This window comes from Engraulis encrasicolus, chromosome 22 (assembly GCF_034702125.1).
Source record: "Engraulis encrasicolus isolate BLACKSEA-1 chromosome 22, IST_EnEncr_1.0, whole genome shotgun sequence".
Taxonomy (NCBI): Eukaryota; Metazoa; Chordata; class Actinopteri; order Clupeiformes; family Engraulidae; genus Engraulis; species Engraulis encrasicolus.
The window spans coordinates 22763009-22787623 of NC_085878.1; the positions used below are offsets into that span (position 1 = coordinate 22763009).

Sequence of the window (24615 nt, forward strand, 5' to 3'; positions counted from 1 at the left end):
ATAAAACTGAAAGCTACAATGGTTTCAATATCAGAGAGACATGACCGAATTCCAAATACAGCTGGAGATACATTATCCACCTGTCAGTTGTGTGAAATATAGTTATGCACTTCCACCAGTCACGGGCAGCAGGGTTGTTATTGCCATCACGTGACCGGGGAAAATCGAAGACAAAGTTTTTCCAAAGACATTAGAAACAGAGTAGCCCTGCATAGCCTGGGAATTCCCATACTGCCTTGTGCACACTGCCCTGTGCCTTGTTCCAATCTGAAGGACAACATGGAGAGAAACCCTCCCACAGAGCAGGGAGAGAGTGCACAGTAAATTCTGCAGTGTTCATTTAACACTAAGAGGGTTGATTTGGACTTAAATTAACTCTTTAACTGTTGATTTAACACAGTAAAATGTACTGTGTGCAAGACATAGAAAAACAAACGCTTGTGGCTTGTTTACAGATCCACCATGTCAGCACCAGATGCCAAACCAGGTTTCCATCAATCTTTAAATTGTATTTTTAATAGTTTACATCGACATCCCCTACAAGAAAACAAATGGATGGTTCCCAGACTGTATATCAGCTGTGATATACAATAGTTTGGCGATAGCCAGGTAAAGCCCTGTAACAAGGTTATCATCACACGACTGGGGAAAATAGAAGAGAAAGTTTTTCGAAAGGTATTAGAAACAGAGTAGTGGCTTGTGGCTCAATGGGAGAAGCCAGGGACCTGTTCGATTCTGAAATTCCTATTGCAATCTTCACTATCCTACCACATAAGAGCATTAAAGTCCCACACATATTAAAACTCATAAAAGAAAAGAAACAGAGTATCTAGTTGAATGGATAGCCACTTTGGCTATTTCTGTGACTTTCCTAGCCTGGCTGGCTTAACCTTGAGTGTTGTGTTCCTGTGGCCAATGATACCTGGCGAGATGGCAGATATGCTGCTGGCGCTCAGGCCCACTGGCTCGCTGCCTCAGCCTGAATCAACTGGGTGCATTTGGCCTGGAGATATCACTTTCACCCCACAGTCCAGTTATCAGCTGGTCTGGATGTCTGGTTTTCTCCTCTACCTCTCCCTCTTGCTCTATATTGTCTCACCTACCTCTTACGTTGGTCCTCATTTTTGTCTTTCTTTCTTTCTGTCTGTCTGTCTATCTGTCTGTCTGTCTGTCTTTCTTTCTTTCTCCTACTGCCTTGTCAGCTGTCTTGTACACATTAAGGTTTCGACAAACCACCTTGATGCCTGAGGAGCTGTCCTGTACAAAATAAAATGTCAGGGTCATTTCTATAGAACATTCTTTACAGCTGACTGGGTATAGTGATTACATCTCTCTCTCTCTCTCTCTCTCTCTCTCTCTCTCTCTCTCTCTCTCTCTCTCTCTCTCTCTCTCAGGCTTTCAGCATATCTCTTTCGGTCTCTCTCTCTCTCTCTCCCACCCATGCGCACGTGCCCTCTCTATGCATTGACTGGGAGAGTTGAATATTCATCAGACCGCCTCGTTGTTGCCTCTGAGCTCCAGTCAACAAGCCGGGCCTTTCATCTCCCACTGTTTTCCTGGGTGATCAAGCCTGAGAGCTCCAGCGATGCTACAGCCTTGATCTAGCACACCTACCCACTCCAGCTCAAGCTCCATCTTCCGACATCAACAGCATACTGTAGCACACGCACTTATCCCATGGTTGAACCAGCCCTGCAGATCGAGACAGCGAGTGATTCACATATACATATGAATAATCAAAAATCAGGGAGTGACACGTGTCAATTTTGGACCCTTAATCTCAACCTGATCCATTCAAAGTGCAAAAAGGCAAAATGAGCAAATAGGTCAAATAAATAAAATGATAGAATGAATAAAGATTTCTGATTGCAATATAGATTTTAAATGTTTTTCAAGGTCTTAACCAGTGTGAACATGCATAACAGCCAAATATTCGCCCACAGCAGAGAAAAATCAAGCACGAGGCAGTCGATCCGTTAACAAACACACAATATAAAACAGACAGAAAGAAAAAAAATATCCAGCGCTTTCGCCAATCCTGCCTTTGCATCTAGGTTTCAAAGCATCCCTTCTGGCATGGCATGAAACATTGACTCCATGGGCAATACAATGTAATGCAATGACCATCGGCCAAAGCAGCTTTATGCACATAAACCCTCAACAGGCTGTGGGTAGCGGCCATGAAAGGAATATCTCAAAGAAGCACAGCGTTTTGCTCTCTCGCTCTCGCTCTCTCTCTATTCCTCCTTACTGGCAAACACAGCCCCTTCATCTATTGCCCTTCGTTGTTTCGGACAGTCCAAAAGAAAAACATTGTTGCTGCTGTTGTTAATGTTTTTTCCCCTGAAGAAACCACAGCCAACAAAAAAAGGAGCAAAAGAAGGCACCTTTTACCTTCGTGAGAACCAGCTGAAATCAATTTAAATCGCTGCAGGGAATAAGGAGCTCTAAAAACAGAGAGGTGGCAGGGATGCTATGCTTGGGGAAAATAAGATGGATAGAGAGATGTAATGAGATGTGAGGAAAAGAGATGAGACTGGTCGTGACGAAAATTGATCGAAATGGCGCTGAGGACTATTTTCTGCCCTGGCCCTGGAGCCCCGGAGCCTGGATCATCTGGCCCGTGCCTGGCATGCGTAATAGGATCCTGGCCCTCCACACAGGGCCTGGTCCCCCACATACAATCACATCCTGCTTGTTCTTCTTTCTTCTTCGTCTTCTCTTTCTTCTTCTCTTACTCTCGCTGTTCCTCTTCTTCCTCATCCTCTTCTTTGACTTTTTCTCCCTCTTCACTCTCTCTTTTCCCCTTATTCTTCATCCTCTTCCTCTTCTTCTTTCTCCAATCAATGGATTTATTCTCATGGCCTGATTTGCTTGAGTGGCCGGTGGCGCGTTTGGTTTGCATGAAGCCTCTGCCTGCATCTGCTCTCTCTCTCTCTCTCTCTCTCTCTCTCTCTCTCTCTCTCTCTCTCTCTCTCTCTCTCTCTCTCTCTCTCTCTCCACCTATATCTTTCTTTTCCCCATCCTTCCTTCCTTCCTTTCTTCCTTCTTTCCTTCTTTTCTTCCTTCCTTTCTCACCACTAAATACACATACCAAGGCATCAGCAGATATTGATAGCATTCTTCCATAAATAGATCATTGGCACTCAGACACCATTTTCAGCATCTGTTTAACAAATGGCTCTATTTTCCACTTTTTCGGTCAGAGTAAGAATAACATTAAATAGATTCACGTGTCTCAGTAGCCAAGATGGGGCAGAGATGATGGGAAACATTGGCATTCATGGACGGGGATACTGTAGTCAGTGGGTTGTAATTTGAGAGGCAACTGAAAGATTTCAACAAATTTATTACTGAACTAGAAATGCACTAAGAGAGTGCAGACCTCCGCCAAGGAAGCTGTTTGATAGAACATTTGACTATGTCACACCCTATTTTTTTTTAAAGTCTTTCTGCTTTGTTTTTGTGGAGTTAGAAACTGAATGTCAAAATTCGCCTATCCAGTGTTTCCCATACATTGAGGAAACTATGGCGGCCCGCCATAGTTTAAATTTGGCCGCCATAGTTTACGAAAATGAAAAAAAAAAAAAAAAATTTTTTTTTTTTTTTTTTTTTTTTTTTTTTAAACGATATCCGTTTTTGTTAAAACCGATTTGAATTACGATTTTGAATTTCCTTCGCATTTTCCTCCTGGAGTAAATACATCCTACAGACTCTGTATTGGTTAGATAAGTAGTCCCACGGTAACAGGGGAAAGCATTAGGAAGTGACCGTAAGGGTATTACAGTTGATTCATGTGTGCACACATGTAGCCTAACATCGGGTGAGTAACAGAACATGTGCGCAACGATGCGTTATGACACGCCGATATGCGAGGATCTTCGTCCAAATCGCTAGTCGCATGCATCATCGCTAACTGCGTTTACATCGCGTGCCGCGTGTAAAGGAAATGTTTGTTGTTGACATGTATGGAATTCACTTCAATTTGTGCTGTTTCTTGCTTCAGTTGTGGACAAAACGATTGGCCAAACTCACAATAGAAAGCCTTTGCTGTGCTACTGCCCCAGAGAGCTGAAAAAAAAAACCTTCATAGAAGAAGTCACTCTTAACAGGGGTGTTAACCAATCCAATGAGTTCTCTCATTTCTCTCTCTCTCTCTCTCTCTCTCTCTCTCTCTCTCTCTCTCTCTCTCTCTCTCTCTCTCTCTCTCTCTCTCTTTTAGAAATAGGGCCTATGTGCCTTTTATATACCAAATGTTTATCATTTTGAAATTGTTTCAGTTGTTTATGACTTGTGTATGACTGAAATTATCTCTGCATACTATCAGTGCTGCATTGCTTTGTAAAGATAGGCTATTCAACACACTTTAAAAACACACTGAAAAGATACGGCCATAGTAGCCTACTAAAAACATTTTGTTCATAATAATGGTGATTAATAAATGGTGATCTTAAATTATCATACTGACATCCTTAAATTTGACTTGGTAGGTCACGGCAGACCATCAACTTCAAAAGTAGATCTTGGTTAAAAAAAAGGTTGGGCACCCCTGCTATAGAGAGAACCACAAGTGCTTGAAAGACAGGGATCAAAAGCCTAGTCAAGTTGTTGTAGTTAACTTGGGTTTGGGAGCAACATAAAAAAACCTTCAGAGAAGGGACAGTTGGGATGAGTTTACAAAACACTCCCTAGGCTTTGTTTTTACAGTTGTAATGAGTTTGGTGACAGACATGACACAGCAGAGGAGACATCGGGCTGCATATAGAAATTAATGTGTAATGAATGTGAATATAGACATAAATGTGTAATATGTTGTTCAGCCCTTTCAATGGAGGATTTGGAAAAAAACTGGCCCTGTGACCAGCACCCTCATGAAGAATGTGTACGCCTACAGATATGTGTGGGGGGAAAAGGCATAGCCTACCCTCTAAGACCCTTTTTGTCTATGGCGTTAACAATTTCACAGTGCTCTTAAATTCTTATCTCTGCTCCTATTTTGTTCTATTATTGTTTCCCAGACCCCTGCATGAGGGACGAATGAAACTGTGTTGTAAACAGAAATTATTCACTGTACTGCATTTTTTGACAATGACAATGTACTACTATTATACAAGTCATGGGTTAAAAATCTTATGTAGCCTTAATTCTCAAAATATAAATGGTTGAAATATAGGCCAGGCCTACAGTTTCTCCATGCGCCAATGTCATACTGTAGTCATTGTTTTGCCGTTTTGCATTTACGCTGCAAGAATACAAACACCTCCCAGCCCTCAGCCACCCCCCCCCCCCCCCCCCCCCCCAAAAGGCCCGCGTGAGAACTGCATCCCCCCCCCCCCCCCCCCCCCCCCCCCCCCCCCCCCCCCCCACCCCCCCCCCCCCCCCCCCCCCCCCCCCCCCCCCCCCCCCCCCCCCCGGACAAAATAGACCCCGGCTGCCCCCATAGTTTCCAAAATTTCTGTGGGAAACACTGCTATCCCACAATGGTGTATATTAGAACCTTTAAAAAAAATCCGGATCACCACCAAAATGTAATCACTTGTTCCTTTGTCATTTCCAACACTCTACAAAATTTCATCCAAATCTGTTCATGCCTTTTTGAGATATCCTGCTGACAAATAGACTAACAAACAGACAAACCAACGTGACTGAACACATAACCTCCTTGGTGGAGGTAATAATTATATGTAATATTATTATATTGGATTATATTATGAAACGAGATAATGTTTAAGATATAATGGTTCTGTTGCTGAACTAAATGGCTCACTCAAAAACGGGTAGCTGCAGTTATGACAAAATGCTGCCCTCTGCTGATGAATCAGCATCACTGCAGAAAATAGAAGTGTGAGGGCCAGCAGTGATATGTGCCAATCAACATGTGTTCTCTTAATTGAAAGTGCATAATCTGTGGTAGGCTATAGACATTATTGACCTGTTTGTTAGGCAAAGTATGAGAAGTGTAAAATCGCCCTGTTTCCATTTTAGATTTTCCCTTCTACCTTCACAGATACATTATTTCACTGAGTAGGGTATTACTAAAAAAGTATGGTAATTCTTGAATCAGATACGAATTTTGGAACCATTAGTGAAAAGGTAATGTAATTGAGTTTACTTAATCTTAAGAATATAATCTTTTGACATTTCCTAAAATGTTCAAATATGACACTGCTGTAGGCCTACTATTGCAAGGGTGAATTTGTTTGCCTTAGGGCACCAGAATGGAAAGTGATATTGGTGGGCAAATCTAATGTGTTTGCACTGTGCACTTTAGGTTTTCAAAGGCCTCTCCTCCTGTTTGAAACCTCCACCAAATGAGATGAGTTTGGCAAGTGTGTGACTCCAGAGCCTTGTTGCCCTGGTTACCGCTGTCCGAAGGGCCACGCGCAGTCCCCTGGGAGTGGTTACGGGAGGAAACCATGATCTCATAGCACCAATCACACACGGACCAAGACCAGAGAGAGACAGAGAGAGAGGACCCTCAGCCAGGGATGAGGACGTGTACAGGCTGTTCTTTTCCACAAAGACTCAGTCAGTGTTAAAGTCAGACTTTCATCTTCAGTTGTAAAATATTCTAACAAACATCTATATAAAATACAATTAATGAGTTAGAATCCTGATTTATGAACACACATATTTACCATCACTATATTTACCATATTCATCACAAAATATCAGCCACTCAAACCCCAAACTATGCCAATAATCACCTGATTAGTTACGTGTAAGTTATAACAGTTCATCACACAAATGTTTTGTCAGTGTTATTGAAAAACACAAAATGAAGACAGAATTAGACTTTATCTGCTCTCCAGTTCCATGGAGGCTTTTGAGAGGGATTGGAAACACAGGACCACACACAGCACTGCACTTCCCGTCACATTCATATTCCTCAGCAATATCAAGTATCAGCAAGGGAGCAGGAGCACTTCTAGACAGACAGGCCATCCTGACTACGTGGAAAAAAGCACAAACACAGCGTTTATCCTCGGGAGAGCACTCCATTTGTCACACAAACTACAAATTACATCAAGGCCCGTCATGCAGACTCCCTAATCCAGACTGTTGCAGTGCTGAACAAGAGGATTCGGCACCGAGGTAAAACGATTGCTCTCACCATACAATTCATGTATGTCACTGCCAATATGCAGCATACGTGCTGCAGAAATGTGAAGAAAGCTTACATCATGATTTTCTGAAAAATCAAATACTTTATACATCAAAATACAACCCGCATCTTCACAAGTCTTCATGTCAGACCATCAAGTCAGCACTGTTCTGGTTTAGAATTGGATAGACAATATACCGGTAGGCCTACTCTGAATATTTCTGATGACAATTTAAATTGAAATGGCAAGTCGGATATTACCTAGGCAATGAAGCCGCCAAGCAGACGACAACTATAAATACAGTAGGCTATTTGACACGTGCTCTTCAAATGCTGTATATTAATTAATGGCATTTTAAACAAATGCCCGGCCTATATTTTATCAATCCTTCACAATACAAATATATTCACCAACCATGAATCAATTGTTGCATAAAATGTAGGCCTATATTTATTTTGCTGTTAGAAAAACCTTATAACCAAAGACTTCACCAGAGCAGGCGGTCTCAAAAGATTTCTATTCTTCACTCATTGTTCATTAATGACAAGCACAGTGGCTGCATTTAAGCCAAATCATTTTTTAACATGTGATGACAAAAGTTTGAAAGTTTAATTATTTCCTCTGAGACAGCTCTATTAAAGACAAAGTGAACAAAATTGAGATTCGCTTTATCACGCTGCCACTGAAATGACGGCTCAGCAATGGAAGCAGACTGAATTCTCTTTAATCCTTAGAGAGGATGTCACCAAGCAATTAACTAAGCCTCCAATCTTTGAAAGAAATATTTTGTCCAAGAAATGACAGCATATCTCAACACAACAATGATAAGTCATGACTGGAAGACTATGAGATTTGAAGAAAAATGGGTGTGCATGTAGGCAGACGCCATTTTCTAAAACTTAACTCCTGGACAGCCAGATAGGAGGACACGCTGTAAGAAAACAAATGCCTCCACAAGAGCATCAGTCATGGGTCCCTTTCACAAATTCACTTAACATGAGCAAAGAAAAGGTCAGCTGTAGTCTGGACCACACCAAAGGGAGAAGAATGAGCAGTCCAGATGAAGAGTTGTATATTCGCAAACCCTATATGGCATATGGTATAACTGGCTAACTTTGAAGTACTCATCAAAAAAGCATCAGCATTCAATATTAAAGCTCATTGAGTAATGACTACGAGTAAAGAGTATATCTTATTGACTTATGGGTTTTAACCCTGCCAACTAGGCCTATGCCAAATCCATGTAGGACTGAAGACTTGTTGGAATTTTCACTCCGTGGACAAAAAATAGTTTGTATTCACGAAACAAATATTTTGTTTAAAAAAGTAGCCTCTTACTGCAGCAGGGGTCGCCGGCGACCCTATTCACTTGCTGAAAATACTTAACTACATCATAACAACATTGCCATGACATTATAGAGAGCCATAGTGCTGCGCTAAGGGGTTAATTTTTGACTGGATGTTCATAAAGGTACCTTTATGTCTTATGTGTCTGTCACTCCAGTGTAGTGTAGCTGCCTTCATGACAGATGACTTTGTCCCAGGCCCAGGCAAAGCTTTCATCATCCCTGGTAACACTGACCTGAAGCACACACACACACACACACACACACACACACACACACACACACACACACACACACACACACACACACACACACACACACACACACACACACATACACAGACACCGTTCCGGATGCACATGCACAGACACCAGATACACGTGTGTTCATCATCAATGATAATGATGACATTGCCAGCGTCTCACAGCAGAGCCATCTGGTACTGCAGTGTTGCTGCACGCCACATGGGGGCGATAGTAAACTAAGGGCATCATAACTCACCTGGCAGGTATCCGACCACCACAACACAGCCATGCCAGAAAGCATCTCTCCCATCACACTCCACTTCCGGCTGGTGGAGGGATGGGGGAATAGGGGGAAGGATGGAGGGAGGTGAAATTAAGTTAAGACAACTGACAATGTCAACTCACTGTCACTTTATCAATTGTCAAAGGCAAATCTGCCACTTTGATAGGCCTATAGCAATTCACCACATGAAGGTTTTAATCTCTTCTCAAAAATTGAAGGTCAGAGATATTAGGGCACACATAGCATAAGCACATGCATATGTACACACAAAAATGCACGCACGCACACACACGCACACACAGAGTAAGTACTGAAGCGGTTTCAAAAAGTGAATAATTCAGTTCAACTGAAGAGTCAATAATTCAACAGTCTGGCTCTAGCCTAGTTGTCATGGAGACATACTAAGACCATCCAAAGATAGTCCAAGAAGGTCTGTGGTGGATTGTGAACTATCACAACTTTACAAAACATCTGCAATATGCAATACAGCTATCTGTCATATTAGGAAATACAAATCCAGCATTTTTTATGTTCCAAGTTCAGTTAATAAAAGGCCACATTACCATACCAGGAAGAAATTTAGTGGCTATTCTACCAGGTTCTTTAGAACTGTGATGAGGGTTATTTTCAGGGGTTAATTACCCTGATGGAGGTCAGGTTGTACTTTCAATCGTAAATGTCAACACCAATATCGTTTGCTGTTTTGAAATGTCAGTGTCTCAACAATTTCACCTAGCTTTGGCAAAATGAAATGAACAGTAAAAAGAACAATCCAGTAGGCCCGCTATTAGACAGGGTTTGCCAGGGTTGCCAGATTTGGTTTCCTATCCAATTGGGCAGTTTAGTATGAAAAAATAACATATGGAGTAAAAAACAAATCTAATTGGGCAGGATTTAGTGCCTAAAAGCAGATTTTGAGCATTTATTGGGCTGAGAATCATCAGTTACATCTGGTCGTCTTTAATGTTCAGTCTCTTTTACAAACCACCTAAGACTATTCAGTAACAGTCATTGTTCTGCTAAAAAAACATCCTGCAGGTAATGGAGAAGCATATTATCTCATCGTGTAAAGAAATAAGTAAGCCTCCTCAGCCTATGGCTCCCTGGATTAATCAAGCTAGCAGGCTGTCCTTGTCATAGTGACAGCTAGGCGGGCAGTCTGCTGGAAAGCTTAGTGAATAGCTCAGGATTCAGGAACCTTCTTGAGTGTGATTAATTTCTGGCTATCGACAAAGACACACATGCTGTTGTAGAGCAGAGAGCCATTTTGTTGATGTTGGAAGTGGAACCTCGTCTTTGCCAAGTCAATGGGAAACACTACGGTAACACCAACCAGTCCTGTCATTCTTCCATTCATTAGCTTGGCATGTAGACTAGGCGGACAAAAGTATAAAGGTAGGTGGGTATTATGCAAACAAACATTCATTCTGACTTTTAATCATATTTTGGCAGTTTTATTCTCAGAAAAGGCAGTAGAAGTTTCACTCAAGAAAAGTACCTGAACTACATTAACTACAGCCAGTGTGTGTGTGTGTGTGTGTGTGTGTGTGTGTGTGTGTGTGTGTGTGTGTGTGTGTGTGTGTGCGCCATTTGTGAGTCTTTTTCTGTGGGCCTACTATCCTGCAGTGAAGCTCTGGTATCTGACATTTAGATGAGAAAATTCTCATAATGTTCACCATAGTTTCATCTTTATGATGTAGCACACTTTAATTTAATCTGGTTATATCATTTCTCTCTCCCTCTAGGGTAACTGGATATTGCCTCCTGGAGGAAGGGAGTGCTAGGTGGATATTACCGCTTTTTATGCTCTCTGAACCATTTAAAATGGGCCATTTACAAGCAAGACAATTACGCACATTTACACCCCAAAACGTCTTCCTTTTCTTCCGTCTCTAGTGTCTCCTGACTTCTGAAGTAAATTGTGTGTATTTGATATGAGTGTAACGGTTTATATCGGCAGCAACTGTAGTAATAAAATCAGCTTTGTTTGTGCATGAAAACTATACTTTTCATATCGACAGCAAAATCAGCTTTGTTTAAAACTGTGAAATTGTCCAAATCATGGCCAGATACATTTGAATTATTTGGCACGACCAATCATGCAATATCCTTTTTAAATCTCATGTTCACTAAATTCTCCCTATGCTTCCCCTTATTCTAAACAAAAATCTGTGATAAAACATTGGGCTTTGTTTTCACTAAATGGAGATGTTTTAAATGTCAGCAGCCAATACACATAGGCCTAGCTTATTGAACATGTAGAGTCACAAAAACGCAATAGCTTTATTCATGCACTGAGAGTTGAAAATCTACATAAAATACTTTAATTGAAATGTGTTTTAGCAATTATTATCAATTGATAATGATATCGAATGCAGTATAATGCAATTTTTGTCTTTGTCTTGTTTCTTGTCTTTTGAGCTTTTCACTTGTTGGGTTATGAATGCTTATCTGTGTGTGTGTGTGTGTGTGTGTGTGTGTGTGTGTGTGTGTGTGTGTGTGTGTGTGTGTGTGTTGTATATATCTCTGTGTGTAGGTCTATCCATCTGAGAGGGTGAGGAACCATAGCTATAACTAGAACAATTGACACAATACAAGTCACATATGCATACTTGGTAGGCCTAGCCTACATGACACATGCCGAGGCGAGCCCTACAAATAAATAGAAATTGTGTTGAAAAAAAAAGATAGGTCTAATCACGTTTAATTGTATTGTGTAACCTAAAATTAACCTACCTTTTCCTTTCTGGTGTCATGGAAGAGAAATACAACAATTAGGCTAATGCAGCCTAAAATGATCGTTTAAGCTCGAAATGATGATGGTCTTTCCCAGTACAAGCCTGCTGTGGGCCTAATAGTTGACTGCAGCTATGGTAAACATGTGGTACACATTATGCATGGTAAGCACTAGGCCCATGGTAGGGTATATAAAATAAAATAAAATAAAATATCATAGACTTGTTGCACTTTATAAAATTAGGCTACTGTCTCCGTCAGTATCAGCACGAGACCCGTGCTGCTATGATGGACATCTCTATAAACCAATTGGATGTCACCAAGACCCACCTACTAGAAGTTCTTCCGTTTTCCAATTCCCTTCGACTTCCTTTTCGCCTGTAAGCGCGCTGCTGATAGCACACGATACCACGCCGTCTTGAAAGTGAGTCTTGATTTAAGTGTTATTTCGTGAATTATCACCTTTAAATTCGACTAATATTTGTCGAAGACAGTCAATTATGTATCATTCATTGACAAATAACACGTATTTTGTTGTGGAAGTCCTTTATGTTTATCTCTCAATGGTGGCTAATGTGGGTTTCTAGCTAATGCTAGTTTGCCTGGGAAACCATGTGTGTGCTTGTAGTAAAGTCCTCCCGTCAACTGCGTCTGCTTCAGTAGGCCAGTTCTTTTAAAACTAAGTGCTACACCATTGAACGCGAGCGTGTATTCCTATCAAGCTATGATGTAGCCCTACCTGAACATTGTAAGCAGCTGTGTGGTGTCTTATTTTCTTGATGAGCAATGCGTGCCATGTCTAAAAGTTGTCATATTCTGTTCCAGAATGCGTTACGTAGCTGCTTACCTGCTCGCTGCCCTCTCCGGCAAAGACAGCCCAAATGCTGCCGACATCAAGAAAATCCTTGAGAGCGTTGGCATTGAGGCCGATGACGCCCGTCTTGACAAGGTATTTCAATTTATTTCAGGTAGAACAACGACTTTGGTCTCCCAAGTGAATGTGATTGAATTCTGCTTTTGGCACACTAACGTGGTTGTGTACTAGTCTAGTACGCACAAGCACACCACTCAGTCAGAAATATAAAAACATACTTGCAAATTAAGTTTCAGTGTATGTGTGCAGTGTTCGGTTTTCGATAGAAGATTCTAAAACCTCAAATCCAGTAATTGCTAGTTTTGAAGTGGTGGGCAGTATGCTCATCTGGGCTTGCAGCTAGTTTCGAACATCCTCCTGCATAGATTTACATCTCAGCCTAAACACTGGCAGTGATGCTTGTTAACCTGTACGAGCTGGGAGGAGACAGCAGCCAAGGTTCCTTTAGTTTAGTCAGTAGCTCATGCCAACTCTTCATTGTGAGGTTTTCTCTCGTTTCTCTTGCAACATGCAATTCTTTTTCCGTTTTGGGCGCTTACCAGACTAATTTTTTTGGCAGTCAAGCAAGTTAATTACCTGACTGCTCAAGGTATTGGTACCCTTGAAGATGAGTGTGGAGAAAACTGCAGTGAAGGGCTGAGGGTACTGTGGAAGCAAGCTGGACTTCAATGGTATATTAACCCCCAAGTCCTCATTCTGTATTGCATTGGTGGTGTGCACAATAGAGTTGCCCAGACAGACTGTGGGCTTGCTGTGTTGCCACATTCGTCTAATCAAATCCCGCCCCAAAGGTCCTCAAACCGCCAACAAGTGCTAAATTCCGCCCAATTTAAACTAATTCCATTGGTTTACATGGTCACAAAACGCCAAATTGCGAATTTTTCCCGTTTTACCCGCAGACGGCCATCCCAAGCAGCTCAATTGGTTGGGTAGCCTTCCAATCTGGTAACGCTGCTTACAAATGGACATTTCAAGGTTTACAATTCTGTGTAGTCGCCCCCAGGGCCCATGTAGCGACCCCTACATTGGTGTGATATTCTTTTCTTTTTTTCTGTGTAGGAATGCTCTTTTTGAATGTGCTAATGTATTGATTAGTTCAAAGTGTTCATGTCATTCGGTTTCTTAATCATAGGTCGTCTCTGAGCTGGACGGCAAGAGCGTTGAGGATGTGATTGCCCAGGGTAAGTTTAAAGTTTTCATTTGACCTAAAATAAGCCATTTCTTAATCTGAATGCATGGTGCAGGACAGAAAGCAAGCGTTGAGTGGTCTTTAATTTAACAAATGTTGTGCGTTTGTCCTTTTTAGGCTACGGTAAGCTCGCCAGCGTGCCCTCCGGTGGAGCCGTGGCTGTGGCTGCCTCTGCTGGATCTGGAGGCGGTGCTGCTGCCCCTGCCGCAGGTCAGTTCATTTCTAATATTAAACACATAAACAGACAATATGCACACACTGCTGCCATTTCCATCCAGAGCGGTTACAATTACTGTGGAAGAGAATTAATACACCAGCATGCTATCTAAGTAGTTGTAACAAGGAGCATTTCCAAACAAACCTGCAGAAAAGAAGTTGAACATTTAGATGAGTGCTAGCTTTTCTCATCTGCAAGAGTGATTTGGTTTCGGTGATGGTGGCACAGGTACATACAATGTGCATCTTGTTTTTGTTCAAACCTTTAAACAAAGGGTAACCTTTTTGAGATTGAATGCAGACGGTGTCATGAACAAATGGCTATGAGTAGATCACCAAAAGCTGAACTTGAATGCAACGCTAAACAGATCCTGTTGGATGCATGGCTGTTGGCTTAACATATTTTTTTCCTTCTGTCTGCAGCTGAGGAGGAGAAGAAGGAAGAGAAGGAGGAGTCTGAGGCATCCGATGACGACATGGGATTCGGACTTTTCGATTAAGCTTTCTTCTCAAGATAATAAAATATTTGTACAAACTTCCCTTTCTGGGTGTTCTTTCTAGAAATCGTTACCATGTAGCCTTGTAGTATGTCCTATTAAGTACTGGTATTACCATGATGTCCAAGTCGTGTAAAAATGGAGTAGTTTCCATAATTTGTGATGGGGTATACATTGGAGATCTGCAGTGCCAGCTGTTTTGAAGGCAATTTAAGTCGTATTTAAATTGTTAGCTTAAAATAACAGGTGTAGTCAGGGGCGAAAGTAGCTTTCGTTTCTTACCGGTGCTTACTGCCCCCTCAAACAGACAAACAATACAAACATGTGCGGTACAGACCTATATTGCTTCACAACTATTTCATGTGGGGTTTTCATAGGACACTTGTCTCATGGCGGTGTGGGTGTGTATTCGTTTTCTACTTCAACAGCAGACCTTACCATTTTCCAAATGTGGGTTTTTTTGGGTAGCATTAACCCTATTCTCTTACCGGTACTGTGCACCAGCTGTACATTTTATATTGATGCTGCGCACCCATCTACTTTCACCCCTGGGTGTAGGTAATGGGGCACCTAAGTCACGCCCTCTACTTCCTGGTTCATGTGGCAGAAAGGTCGTAAAAAATTGAATGGAAGTGAATGAGGTGAGTCGTGGTGGATTTGTGGTGCATAAGTGGAGGTCCAAGGTTTGGATTGTTGTCGAAAAACCACTCATTTCAAGCCCAGTAATTATTTTTTGACTCCCTCTGCCCCATGAACCAGGAAGTAGAGGACGTGACTAAGGTACCCCATAGATTCCAGTCTGGAAGGTTAAACTGGTTGTCTGAAGCTTTGAGATGCGCAACTATATTTAGATACGTGGTGTTGCTAATTCATATAAGGCAGAGGCAGTAAAATATACACTTGATTTTTTCCATAACATTTTTATTCTGGTGGCTCTACACCAGTGTTTGCAAGGTTTGCTGACGTACATTGCCTGTGAACAAGAGATGAAATTCAAGACTTGCAGTCACTCCAAGGAGAACACCACATACATGGGGTGACACGATGAGTGATGTAGCATTCTGTGATTGTTTAAATGTGTGCACACACTAGGCCTACAGATAGTGTTCAAAAGTAAGGCAGTATAATTGCAACAAAAAGCAGATGCATAGTCCAGCATAACTCGCATAATTACTTCAATCAACCTCAAAGGAAGTATGGACTGGCTACTCTGGGTGGGTACTCCAATGTCCAATCTAAACAAAATTCAATGTCCGCAAACAAATCTTCATGTAAACAACATTCCTATTCCGCTAGTCGGTGTGGTGGATAGATACATTATATGTTCTCTGTGTTCAGTAGTTTTGGGTAGGGTGCGCACATCCAAAAACACTTGTTGCAGGTGCCAGACAAACTCAGACTGTTGAAAAGGGTAGGTCTGCACACTGCTGATCAGCTCCAAAAAGAAACTTTATTATTTAAAAAGGTGTCAAATAGACAGACAGGTCTTTGCCTGTGTCTATTATGCATCAGGCAAAACCAAAAACATTTGAAAGTTTCAAGGATCAATGAATGAGAAAAGATTACAAATGTGAATAGAGTAGGCTACATGAACATATAAGTAACTTTCACATGGTTTTAAAAAACAACAATTAGGAGAAATTACAGAAAAGGATTTAAATCAAAATACATATTCATCCCTTTAGGTGACAGTATTTAATGTGTATATATAAAAGGCTTCATGTCTAAGCAGTAAATGATCAATTCTCTGTGTTCAGGTCACAGTCAGTTTCAGAAAATGTCTTGGCTAGTATGTGCAACATTAAGAAATGGTTGAAGCCGCTTTCATAGTCCAAAGGTTTCTTTCCCTTTACAACACTGAGTTACACAAGTTCAATGGTTGGCTAAATGATAAATTAAAACATGTTTTACAAATAGAAATGTTTTCCGCTGTCCATTAGGTGGGTAGTGAAATAGGCCTATATGATGATATGGGCCCGGTATGGCCAACTCCGTTGATATAGGGATGCCAATGAGGGGTGCAGTGTTATGAAGTGTAGATGGGAGTGGAGAGGAGTTGAGTGATTTCCTGAGATGATGGTATGAAATCTTGAAACAGTGCTGGATTGACAATGCTCAGGGAACCTCAGTCATGGAGGAGGATGGCAGTGCTTCCCCCAAACAACTGACTGTGTCAGGAATCAAACTGGCCACCCTTGGGCCACAAGCCTAGTCGCTTACCCATGACTGCCCATAAGCACTGCACAGACTTCAGGCCCGGCCTCTTGTGAGCAAGGCATAGTCCCGCTTTCCCCTGCAGACTTACAAATAATGAATAGGCATTGATTATGTGATGTAGTCACATGTCAGTTGAATCTGGCATTTACAGACGTGGACTATCACTACAAGACAAGATACTGTATCGCGTGTGTGTGTGTGCGCGCACGCGTGTGTGTGTGTGTGTAATGTGATTCATGATGCATGCATTGCATACCTGCTTTCCTATCGGAAATATTTTTCCCTTTGAGATTTGTCCGTCCTCCAAGTTGTTTGACTCCTGAAAAAAGTGTACTTATTTAAATTACCAACACATCTATGGAGATGACAGGTGCCATGCAATACAAATGGTTCCATGTTGTGTGGTATGATTTTTATCTTCAAAAACCTACATCAAGTTCACTGTAATTCCATTGCATTGTACAGTCATGGGTGAGCGGTTAGGGCGTCAGACTTGCATCCCAGAGGTTGCCGGTTCGACTCCCGACCCGCCAGGTTGGTGGGGGGAGTAATCAACCAGTGCTCTCCCCCATCCTCCTCCATGACTGAGGTACCCTGAGCATGGTACCGTCCCACCGCACTGCTCCCCATGGGGCGCCACTGAGGGCTGCCCCCTTGCACGGGTGAGGCATACATGCAATTTCGTTGTGTGCAGTGTTCACTTGTGTGCTGTGGAGTGCTGTGTCACAATGACAATGGGAGTTGGAGTTTCCCAATGGGCTTTCATTATTACATACAAGTAGTAGTTGCTTTCTTTAGTTATTAAATACTCTCTCCACTCGCCAGCCATTAAGGCAGGGGTGTCAAACTCAAATTGACTGAGGGCCAAAATCAAAAAATGTAACAAAGTTGCGGGCCGAACTCAAAATTCAATTTTAAAAAGGGACTAAAATTGTGCACGCACTAACACTCAGTTACAGTTCACACACACTCTTTCCCATCATATAGGTTGTGGAAATGTGCCTGCACATTGTGTTCCTCAAGAGTGTGAGATGTGTCATTGGCCTGGGCCCACTGAAACTGTATTCCTTTGACGGACCAAATTTCATGTTAAAGTCTTGTTCTGCTGTGCATATGAGGGCCAACTATAATGCACATTTGAAATGATCTTGTGGACCAAATAAAATTACTCAACGGGCCACATTTGGCCCCCAGGCCTGAGTTTGACATACCTGCGTTAAGGTGTTCCTGTGCATTACGTGTATTGTTACCTCCACAGACAGCATATCTGAGGTCTTTGGGACTGGGGTCGTTCTCGCGATGAGCAGCTCTGCTTAGATGCTTGTCCGATTTCGCTGGGTTTTCCTGCGGTGGTGATTTCCCCAGACAGGGTCCATTTTGCAATTGCTTATGTTAAAAAAAATATACCTGCTCACCTATTATAGTTTACGATAAGTATCACATTTGATTTGACATTTAAAAATCACTGTCTTCAAACTGTTGCACATAGAGGGGCAGAAGTACCAGATATACAGTATTATTGTTAATGACCAAAAAGCCTCCAGGACCATATATGATACCCACTCTTGAATACATCAAATCGCTCAAGGCTTTGGGCTCTTCTCAGGTGACGTGCATCATTGCTCCTCTCTTTTTGTCCTAAGGGGCACATAGGAAAAATGTTAGGAAGCAAAAGACATCTGAACGATTTTGTATTATTTTTGCTTTGCTTTATTTTTCCCCACAGTATTTTAATGTTTTTTTAATTCATGTACTTAACCTCTGAGCATAATATTTTCAAGTCAACTAAACTTGCCTTTGAAATTGACAAATCTATGAGCGCTACTGCTTCGGCGTTCAGCAGACTTCTTGTAGACATCACGTCTTCTTCCATTCACAGAGTATTTTCCATCAGGTTTGTATACATTAGGCCTATCTTCCATTTCCATGAGGTGTTTGGTTACAACCAGCACTGGTGGATACTCTGCAAGTGCATCTTCTTGAGCTTGATGGACAGGAGTAAGTTTGCATGGACGCTTCGCATGATCACTGCCATTGCCTTCAATGCTGCCTGTGGAAGTAGGCCCATTTTGTTTAGTTTCTCCTGGGCACGTGGACACCAAGATGCTGTTGCTTAGGGCCATATCTTTGAGCACAGCTGGCATCTTCCCTGCACAAGTGTCACATCTTGAGGTCACATGTGAGGGATCTATGGGCTTCTCCTGTTTGGAGGCATCCCTGAACTCCACCCCTAGCTGACTGGAGGTACATTTCACAGCAGATGGAAGGCTGACATCTTCTAACGTGGAGCTGTCTGTATACCCCATCAAGTGACTATCCGCTTGAAACAGGCCCTCGGAACTCGAAAGACTGAACCTTTGGCAATTACTTAAGGCAGTCACATGGTGGATGCCTTGTTCTTCCTGACTATTTTTTGTTGAGCTTTGCTCTTTTTTGTGGTCAAGGACATCATCTCTTCCTTTTGTATAATCAAGGGTAGTGGGGTTGGGATGCCAATGCAATTTATCAACAGAGTTTGCAATCCCTGATCCATTTTGCCCATTAAGCACTTCTTCCTTTGCTTGCATGAAACCGTCTTCAGACAAATATAACTTCCCTTCATTAGTGTCTTCACTCTGATCAGATTCATGCATCAGCTGACCATCTCCTCCACCAGTGTCTGGCAAACAACATTTGACACTAGTCTGCACTGTTAGAATGTCATTCTGTGATTCTGCTTTCTCGGGTGGCAAGGTCTCTTCCTCCTCCTCTTCCTCTTTTCCCCCTCCTGGAACTACTATGATACTCTGCATGATCTCAGACTCCTCATTCTCCTCATCATTCAGGGGCAATGCAGATGCCAATTTGTCACCTGAGACTTTCATCTCCTCTTTAGTATGAATGGACTCTGATTGCCCATAGGTATGGAGAGTGGGCTCAACCTTTTCTTCTTTCAGCTTGAGTGTTACGCACTGGTTGTTTGCATTGTTGATGTGCTAGTATGTCAATTTCTACAGGTAAGCAGCCATCAACATTCGTTTTTATCTGGTCTTGTGTGTCCTGTGTACCACCAGGTTTGATGAGTGCGCAGGCTTGCTTCTTTTTCCTCCTTTGGTTGTTTTTCTTGGCCGTCCTCCCTTTCAGATTATAAACTTCTTTCTTGGACTGTTCAAGAAGCCTCATGTGCTCCGTCTTCTCACAGCCGTCAACATCCATTTGTATCTCTTTCTGTGCGTCCTGTGTACCAGCAGGTTTGATGAGTGCACGGGCTTGCTTCTTTTTCCTTCTTTGGTTGTTTTTCTTGGCTCTCCTCCCTTTCAGATCACAAAGGTCTTTCTTGGCCTGTTCAAGAAGCCTCATGAGCTCCATCTCCTTCTCCCTGCTCCACGTCACAGATTCCATCTCCATCGCTTCTCTTGACTGCTGCTCCAAAAAATCCTCCTCGACAAACTCCTGTTCCAAACAAAAGCTCTGACCACCATTTTCCTCCACCATCCTCTCCATCGTGTCCAGGATAGCCGTCACTTCTGCAGGCACTCTGGTACCGATATTGTGCAGGGCATGGTACCTGTGCTCACACTTCTCCACCAGGACCTGCAAGACCTTGCCTTTTCCTTGGAGATACTGCTCGATGCTAGTTGTGCCAAGCAAGTGTGCCCTGGTGAAGAGCAAGATGGTGTGCTGCCACATTGCCCTCTTAAACAACCGCTGCAGTCTCTCGGCCGCCTTCTTATTCCACTCAGCATCATGGCAGATAGGCAGGGTTAGCAAGATGACATGAGGTCCCTCCAGACCCCCATGTGACACACTTCCACAGGCTCTGCTTAGGATACGATGGGGGACATCTGAAGATGAACAGGGGTCCCACCCAGGGGTGTCAACCATTGTGATGGGCCTGCTGTCCAGCACCGTGGTCTTGCGAGTCACTTGATTTGTGCTTTTGTCCACAGGAAATTCATCACATCCCAAGATGGTGTTTCCAGATGAGCTTTTTCCCGTCCATTCCTCACCGAGCAGAATGACCCCCAATTCTGCATGGGCAATGTGGCTTTTCAAAGGCAACCTGGAAGATAACATACTTCTTTTTATCAAGCTATAAATTATTTGAATCATGTCACACTTTGATGACAACAGCAAACACATTTTATGGTTTATTTATGGCTAATTTACTCAAAACCACAATACCCATTTAGAGACAGACACCTTGTGCATATACAGTACTTTGCTAGTAAAGCACAGACATTGGTTTACACTTGGACCATACCAGTCATCCAGGTCCTGGGTTATATTGTCCAGTTGTCCACATGAAGAGCCAGACGTCCTCATCACGTCTTCATCCAGGTCAGGTCTGAGAAGCTCTGCTTCAACAGGCTGTTCTACTTGCTGCCACAGTTCCAGGTTACTGATGGTGTTTGGCCAGAGGATTCTTAAGGTCAGTTTGAGGTAGGTATTTATAAAGGACAGGATTTTCTCCATGTTGTTGACAGTTGTCCCCCAGGTCATCTGCACCATACAGAAAGAGTTAAAAAAAAAAAATCTGCAACAGATTCGGGCTCCTAACAACTCATTATTCTAAAACAAAACAAGCTGCTGAAAATCATGGCTGTGAGGTGGTATTCCTAAAAATACTTTGACAAAAAAATAAAATAATAAATGTGACCTTAACAGATCAGTTTCCCATACCCAACATGTTGTGTGGTGTTGACTAAAGCTATGTCAATAGTTTAAAAATACACATAAAAAGATTTATTAAAAAGTGTACATTCGTGTAGGCCTAGTTTGAATAATTATTCAAAATTATTGATGACAGTAGCTATGATTTTTGTTACATTTCCTTTCTCAACCAATTATTACGGTATTGTCAAATTCTAAAACCTGCATAGGCCTATGAATAGCCTGAAATATGAAATCACATTTTATTGTACAAAACTATTATTCTTTCATTCCAGCTAATTTTGTTAGGCCAACAGTTTTTAAATAGCCTACATAAGCACAAACACGAGTTTCATCTCCCGGACATGTTTTGTCCCATCGCAAGAATCCCTGATTTGGGAAATAATTCCATTCGTCGATTTAGGCTAGGCCTATTTAGACTAAACGGCACGAACGACCTAATCGGCATCATCAGTTGGCCAACGTGTAATAAAAGAAGAGAAACAAGAGGCATATAGCATCCTATAATGTGAAATTTAATAAGAAAAGTGAATGTAGCCTATAAGCGTAATTTGCTGAACATGTAAAACGTAGGGTAGACTGAGTACAGTTGAGTACAGGGTACAGTTTAGACAAACCAAATATCTCTGGATAACAACGTAACTCTGATCTAATTTTTGCTGTGGACATGCGCATCGATATCCTCCTTGATCATGGGAAATTTGAAACCACCACAGAACGCAGATCCAAAGATATTGGGAAAATGCTGTTTTCAACAGGTCAGATTTACCTCACCAGGTTCCTTCAAAAATGAATATCTAATGACCATTAGTTATCCTCTTGATATAAGTTACATGATTGCAAGCCATGATATGTGCTCTAAAAGCAGACATATTTCCTGCCATCATAACACTTAAAACCATTTTAATATCTTTATCAATGTGTGATCTGGCCAGAAGGGGACAGTTTAGACGCTAGCCTGTAGTGCTAATTTCACTATGTAAAACCAATGTAAAGATGCTAACGGGTACAGTTGAGTACAGTATTTTGCTATCGGCCATGCTATTAGCTCCCATGGCTATTACCTCCCATTGATTAGAATGGTGTCTCAACTGTACTCTGCTATGTCTCAACTGTACCCCACCGTTTTTTAGCTAGGGTACAGTCGGGACAAAAGTGCACCTTTTTTGTTTGATTAATTACATTTACATGAAACATCCTAGAGATATAATTCCTTGATTATATATTTGCCCACATCCTGAAAATATGTTCTGTCCAAAACAACTTTCTTTTTAGGACCTTTTAATGGTCTAATTTCTGCGTGGAAGGGGACAAAAATAAAAGTGTACCCAACTGTACTCAGTCTACCCTAGGTGTCCTGGAATGAAGCACCAAGTTCCTGATGGCAAAGAAAATGGAATCTTGTACAAGAACGACCACTAGCTGGTGTGGCCAGGAGTGGCACTGCAGCTATGTTATCGCAGCCAAGTAAATAATGAATGGGTGCCAATGGGGCTGTACGCTTCTCATAGAACTATCTGCCCGTGTGATTTTTTCCCTGGAAACAATGGAGTCGCGTTCGATAGATATGAGTAAGTGAAAGCATTTGCCAACACGTTTGCATCTTGTCAAGTGTTAGATTCGTGAAAATGACCCTTATTTCAACTATAGCAATGACATAACACGTGACAATCGACTTTACGGCACTACGCCATTTGTTTTGTAGTTTTAAGTCTGACTTCAGAAGTCGATGTGTTTAAATTATGTTAGGATTGTTGCGGACACCTGTTATTTATTGCATTTAAGGTGGTGGAAAAGCGGCATGTGTACATTGCGTAAAGGAAATGACTGTGCTCATCCTTAAGAATTTGGGCACCTTCAATTAACATGTTGGACGGCGGTGGGGGGTTTTGAGGTGTGTGACCGTAGATGTTTCTGCTAGGATCAGTCAGAGTACGTCTCTCGTCAGCTCTGGTCGTGAATAGTCGCAGAGATTCCTCAGCCAGCAGGTATTAGCCGAATGCTAGCGTGTTGCAGGACAAAACTAACACGTCTTTGGGAGAACAAAGCCATGTCAGGAACCTTTAACTTCACTTCTAATACAACTTCTATGATAAGGTACAGAATGTGCACACATCTTTACAAACCAGAGAACAGAACCGTCACAAATCCCTGCTGAGCCATTTAGCCCAATAGGCTCCCATTCATCTTTTACTTGGCTGCGTTCGCCAACGGGGCTATAATGGGAGCCAATGAGAGATGCCTATCTCATAGCTTAGAGAATTTCTGCTGGTGGTATGCTCTGGCCTAGGCCAACTTTTTATGCTTTGCATAATAGGCTCCTCTCATTAAAGGCAATGTCCACCAATTTCAAATAGCCCAGGCTACCGCTTAGAAGTGAACATCGATGAAAACGTATGGATGAATTACTCAAAAATAACCAAAGCATGAAATTACCCCCCACAGTCTGAACATTCCAAGTCAAGTAACTGGAAAACAAATCCCAACGGAGGTTCTCACTGATTTACTGGCCTGGCAAACTGCGTAGTCTACTGCCCTGGAATCTTACGAATAAATAGGCCTATTTGTAAAGTAAATCTTCGGGTGCGCCAAACCCAAAATGTGGAGTAGGATGTAGTGATCAATATAAACAAACCTGAAGGACTTAATCCAGTAAAACAAGCCTCCCGTCGAATGCACTGTTCGTCCAAGTTTTCTCTAGGCTAATTTACTTTCACTTCAGCCTGCCTGACCGGAATTCTGGTAGAGGTTACGCGCGCGCCTGTTGTAAATGCGCACACTGTGTGCGCTTGAAAATGAAATGTCAATGAAATAGCCTAAAACACGTTATGCTTACAGCACCAAGACCAAAGTAGTAAGAAGGCAAACAAACAACTAAAAACAGTCAAAGTATGCTAGGTGATTGTTTGTTGTGAGAATTGTCTCGAAGACATCAAACATTTTCATTGCTTCATTTGTGGTTTAATCTGGGTCAAATACAACCGTATTCCGAAAAAAATTGGGGCTTTAGTTAGGGAAGAGGGAATTATGAACAGTTCCGCATTGCAATCTTTCAGATTTGGAATGCTTATGCAAAGATACGTGGGAAAATATTGCCACATCAACGTGCCATGCTTCTCTAATTATATTATTTCCATTTAAAGCTTCGAGTTTTTCAATTGCATTGTAGGGCCTACATGATCGTTTAGATTTAAGTGGGAAAAGTTGTGAAATTATTTGTCTTTCTCTCATTTTTTACATAACAAAAAAATCT

General features: G+C 42.0%; 2 protein-coding genes across 4 annotated transcripts; one reads left to right on the forward strand and one right to left on the reverse strand.

Annotated features, from left to right (window-relative positions):
* Positions 1–12021: 12021 nt before the first annotated feature.
* rplp2l (ribosomal protein, large P2, like) lies at positions 12022–14534 on the forward strand. The gene is made up of 5 exons (XM_063188846.1): positions 12022–12140; positions 12542–12665; positions 13723–13771; positions 13897–13989; positions 14419–14534. The coding sequence occupies exons 2-5, from the start codon at positions 12543–12545 to the stop codon at positions 14493–14495; spliced, it is 342 nt and encodes a 113-aa protein (XP_063044916.1). The 5' UTR covers positions 12022–12140; position 12542; the 3' UTR covers positions 14496–14534.
* A 615-nt stretch (positions 14535–15149) lies between these two features.
* Positions 15150–24082, reverse strand: LOC134438308 (GTPase IMAP family member 4-like). 3 transcript variants are annotated; one of them, XR_010032552.1, is made up of 6 exons: positions 23998–24064; positions 20953–21191; positions 18505–20751; positions 17960–18347; positions 16966–17028; positions 15150–16792 (listed from the first exon to the last, which is right to left on the reverse strand). XR_010032552.1 is itself a non-coding variant. In XM_063187852.1 (4 exons), the coding sequence occupies exons 3-4, from the start codon at positions 19571–19573 to the stop codon at positions 18232–18234; spliced, it is 1185 nt and encodes a 394-aa protein (XP_063043922.1). In that variant the 5' UTR covers positions 19574–20751; positions 20953–21191; positions 23998–24064; the 3' UTR covers positions 17411–18231. The 3 variants fall into 3 exon arrangements, 2 of the variants coding, with proteins under 2 accessions (XP_063043922.1, XP_063043921.1); XM_063187852.1 differs by lacking the exons at positions 15150–16792; positions 16966–17028 and having other exon boundaries at positions 17411–18347; XM_063187851.1 differs by lacking the exons at positions 15150–16792; positions 16966–17028; positions 17960–18347 and having other exon boundaries at positions 18510–20751; positions 23998–24082.
* Positions 24083–24615: the final 533 nt, after the last annotated feature.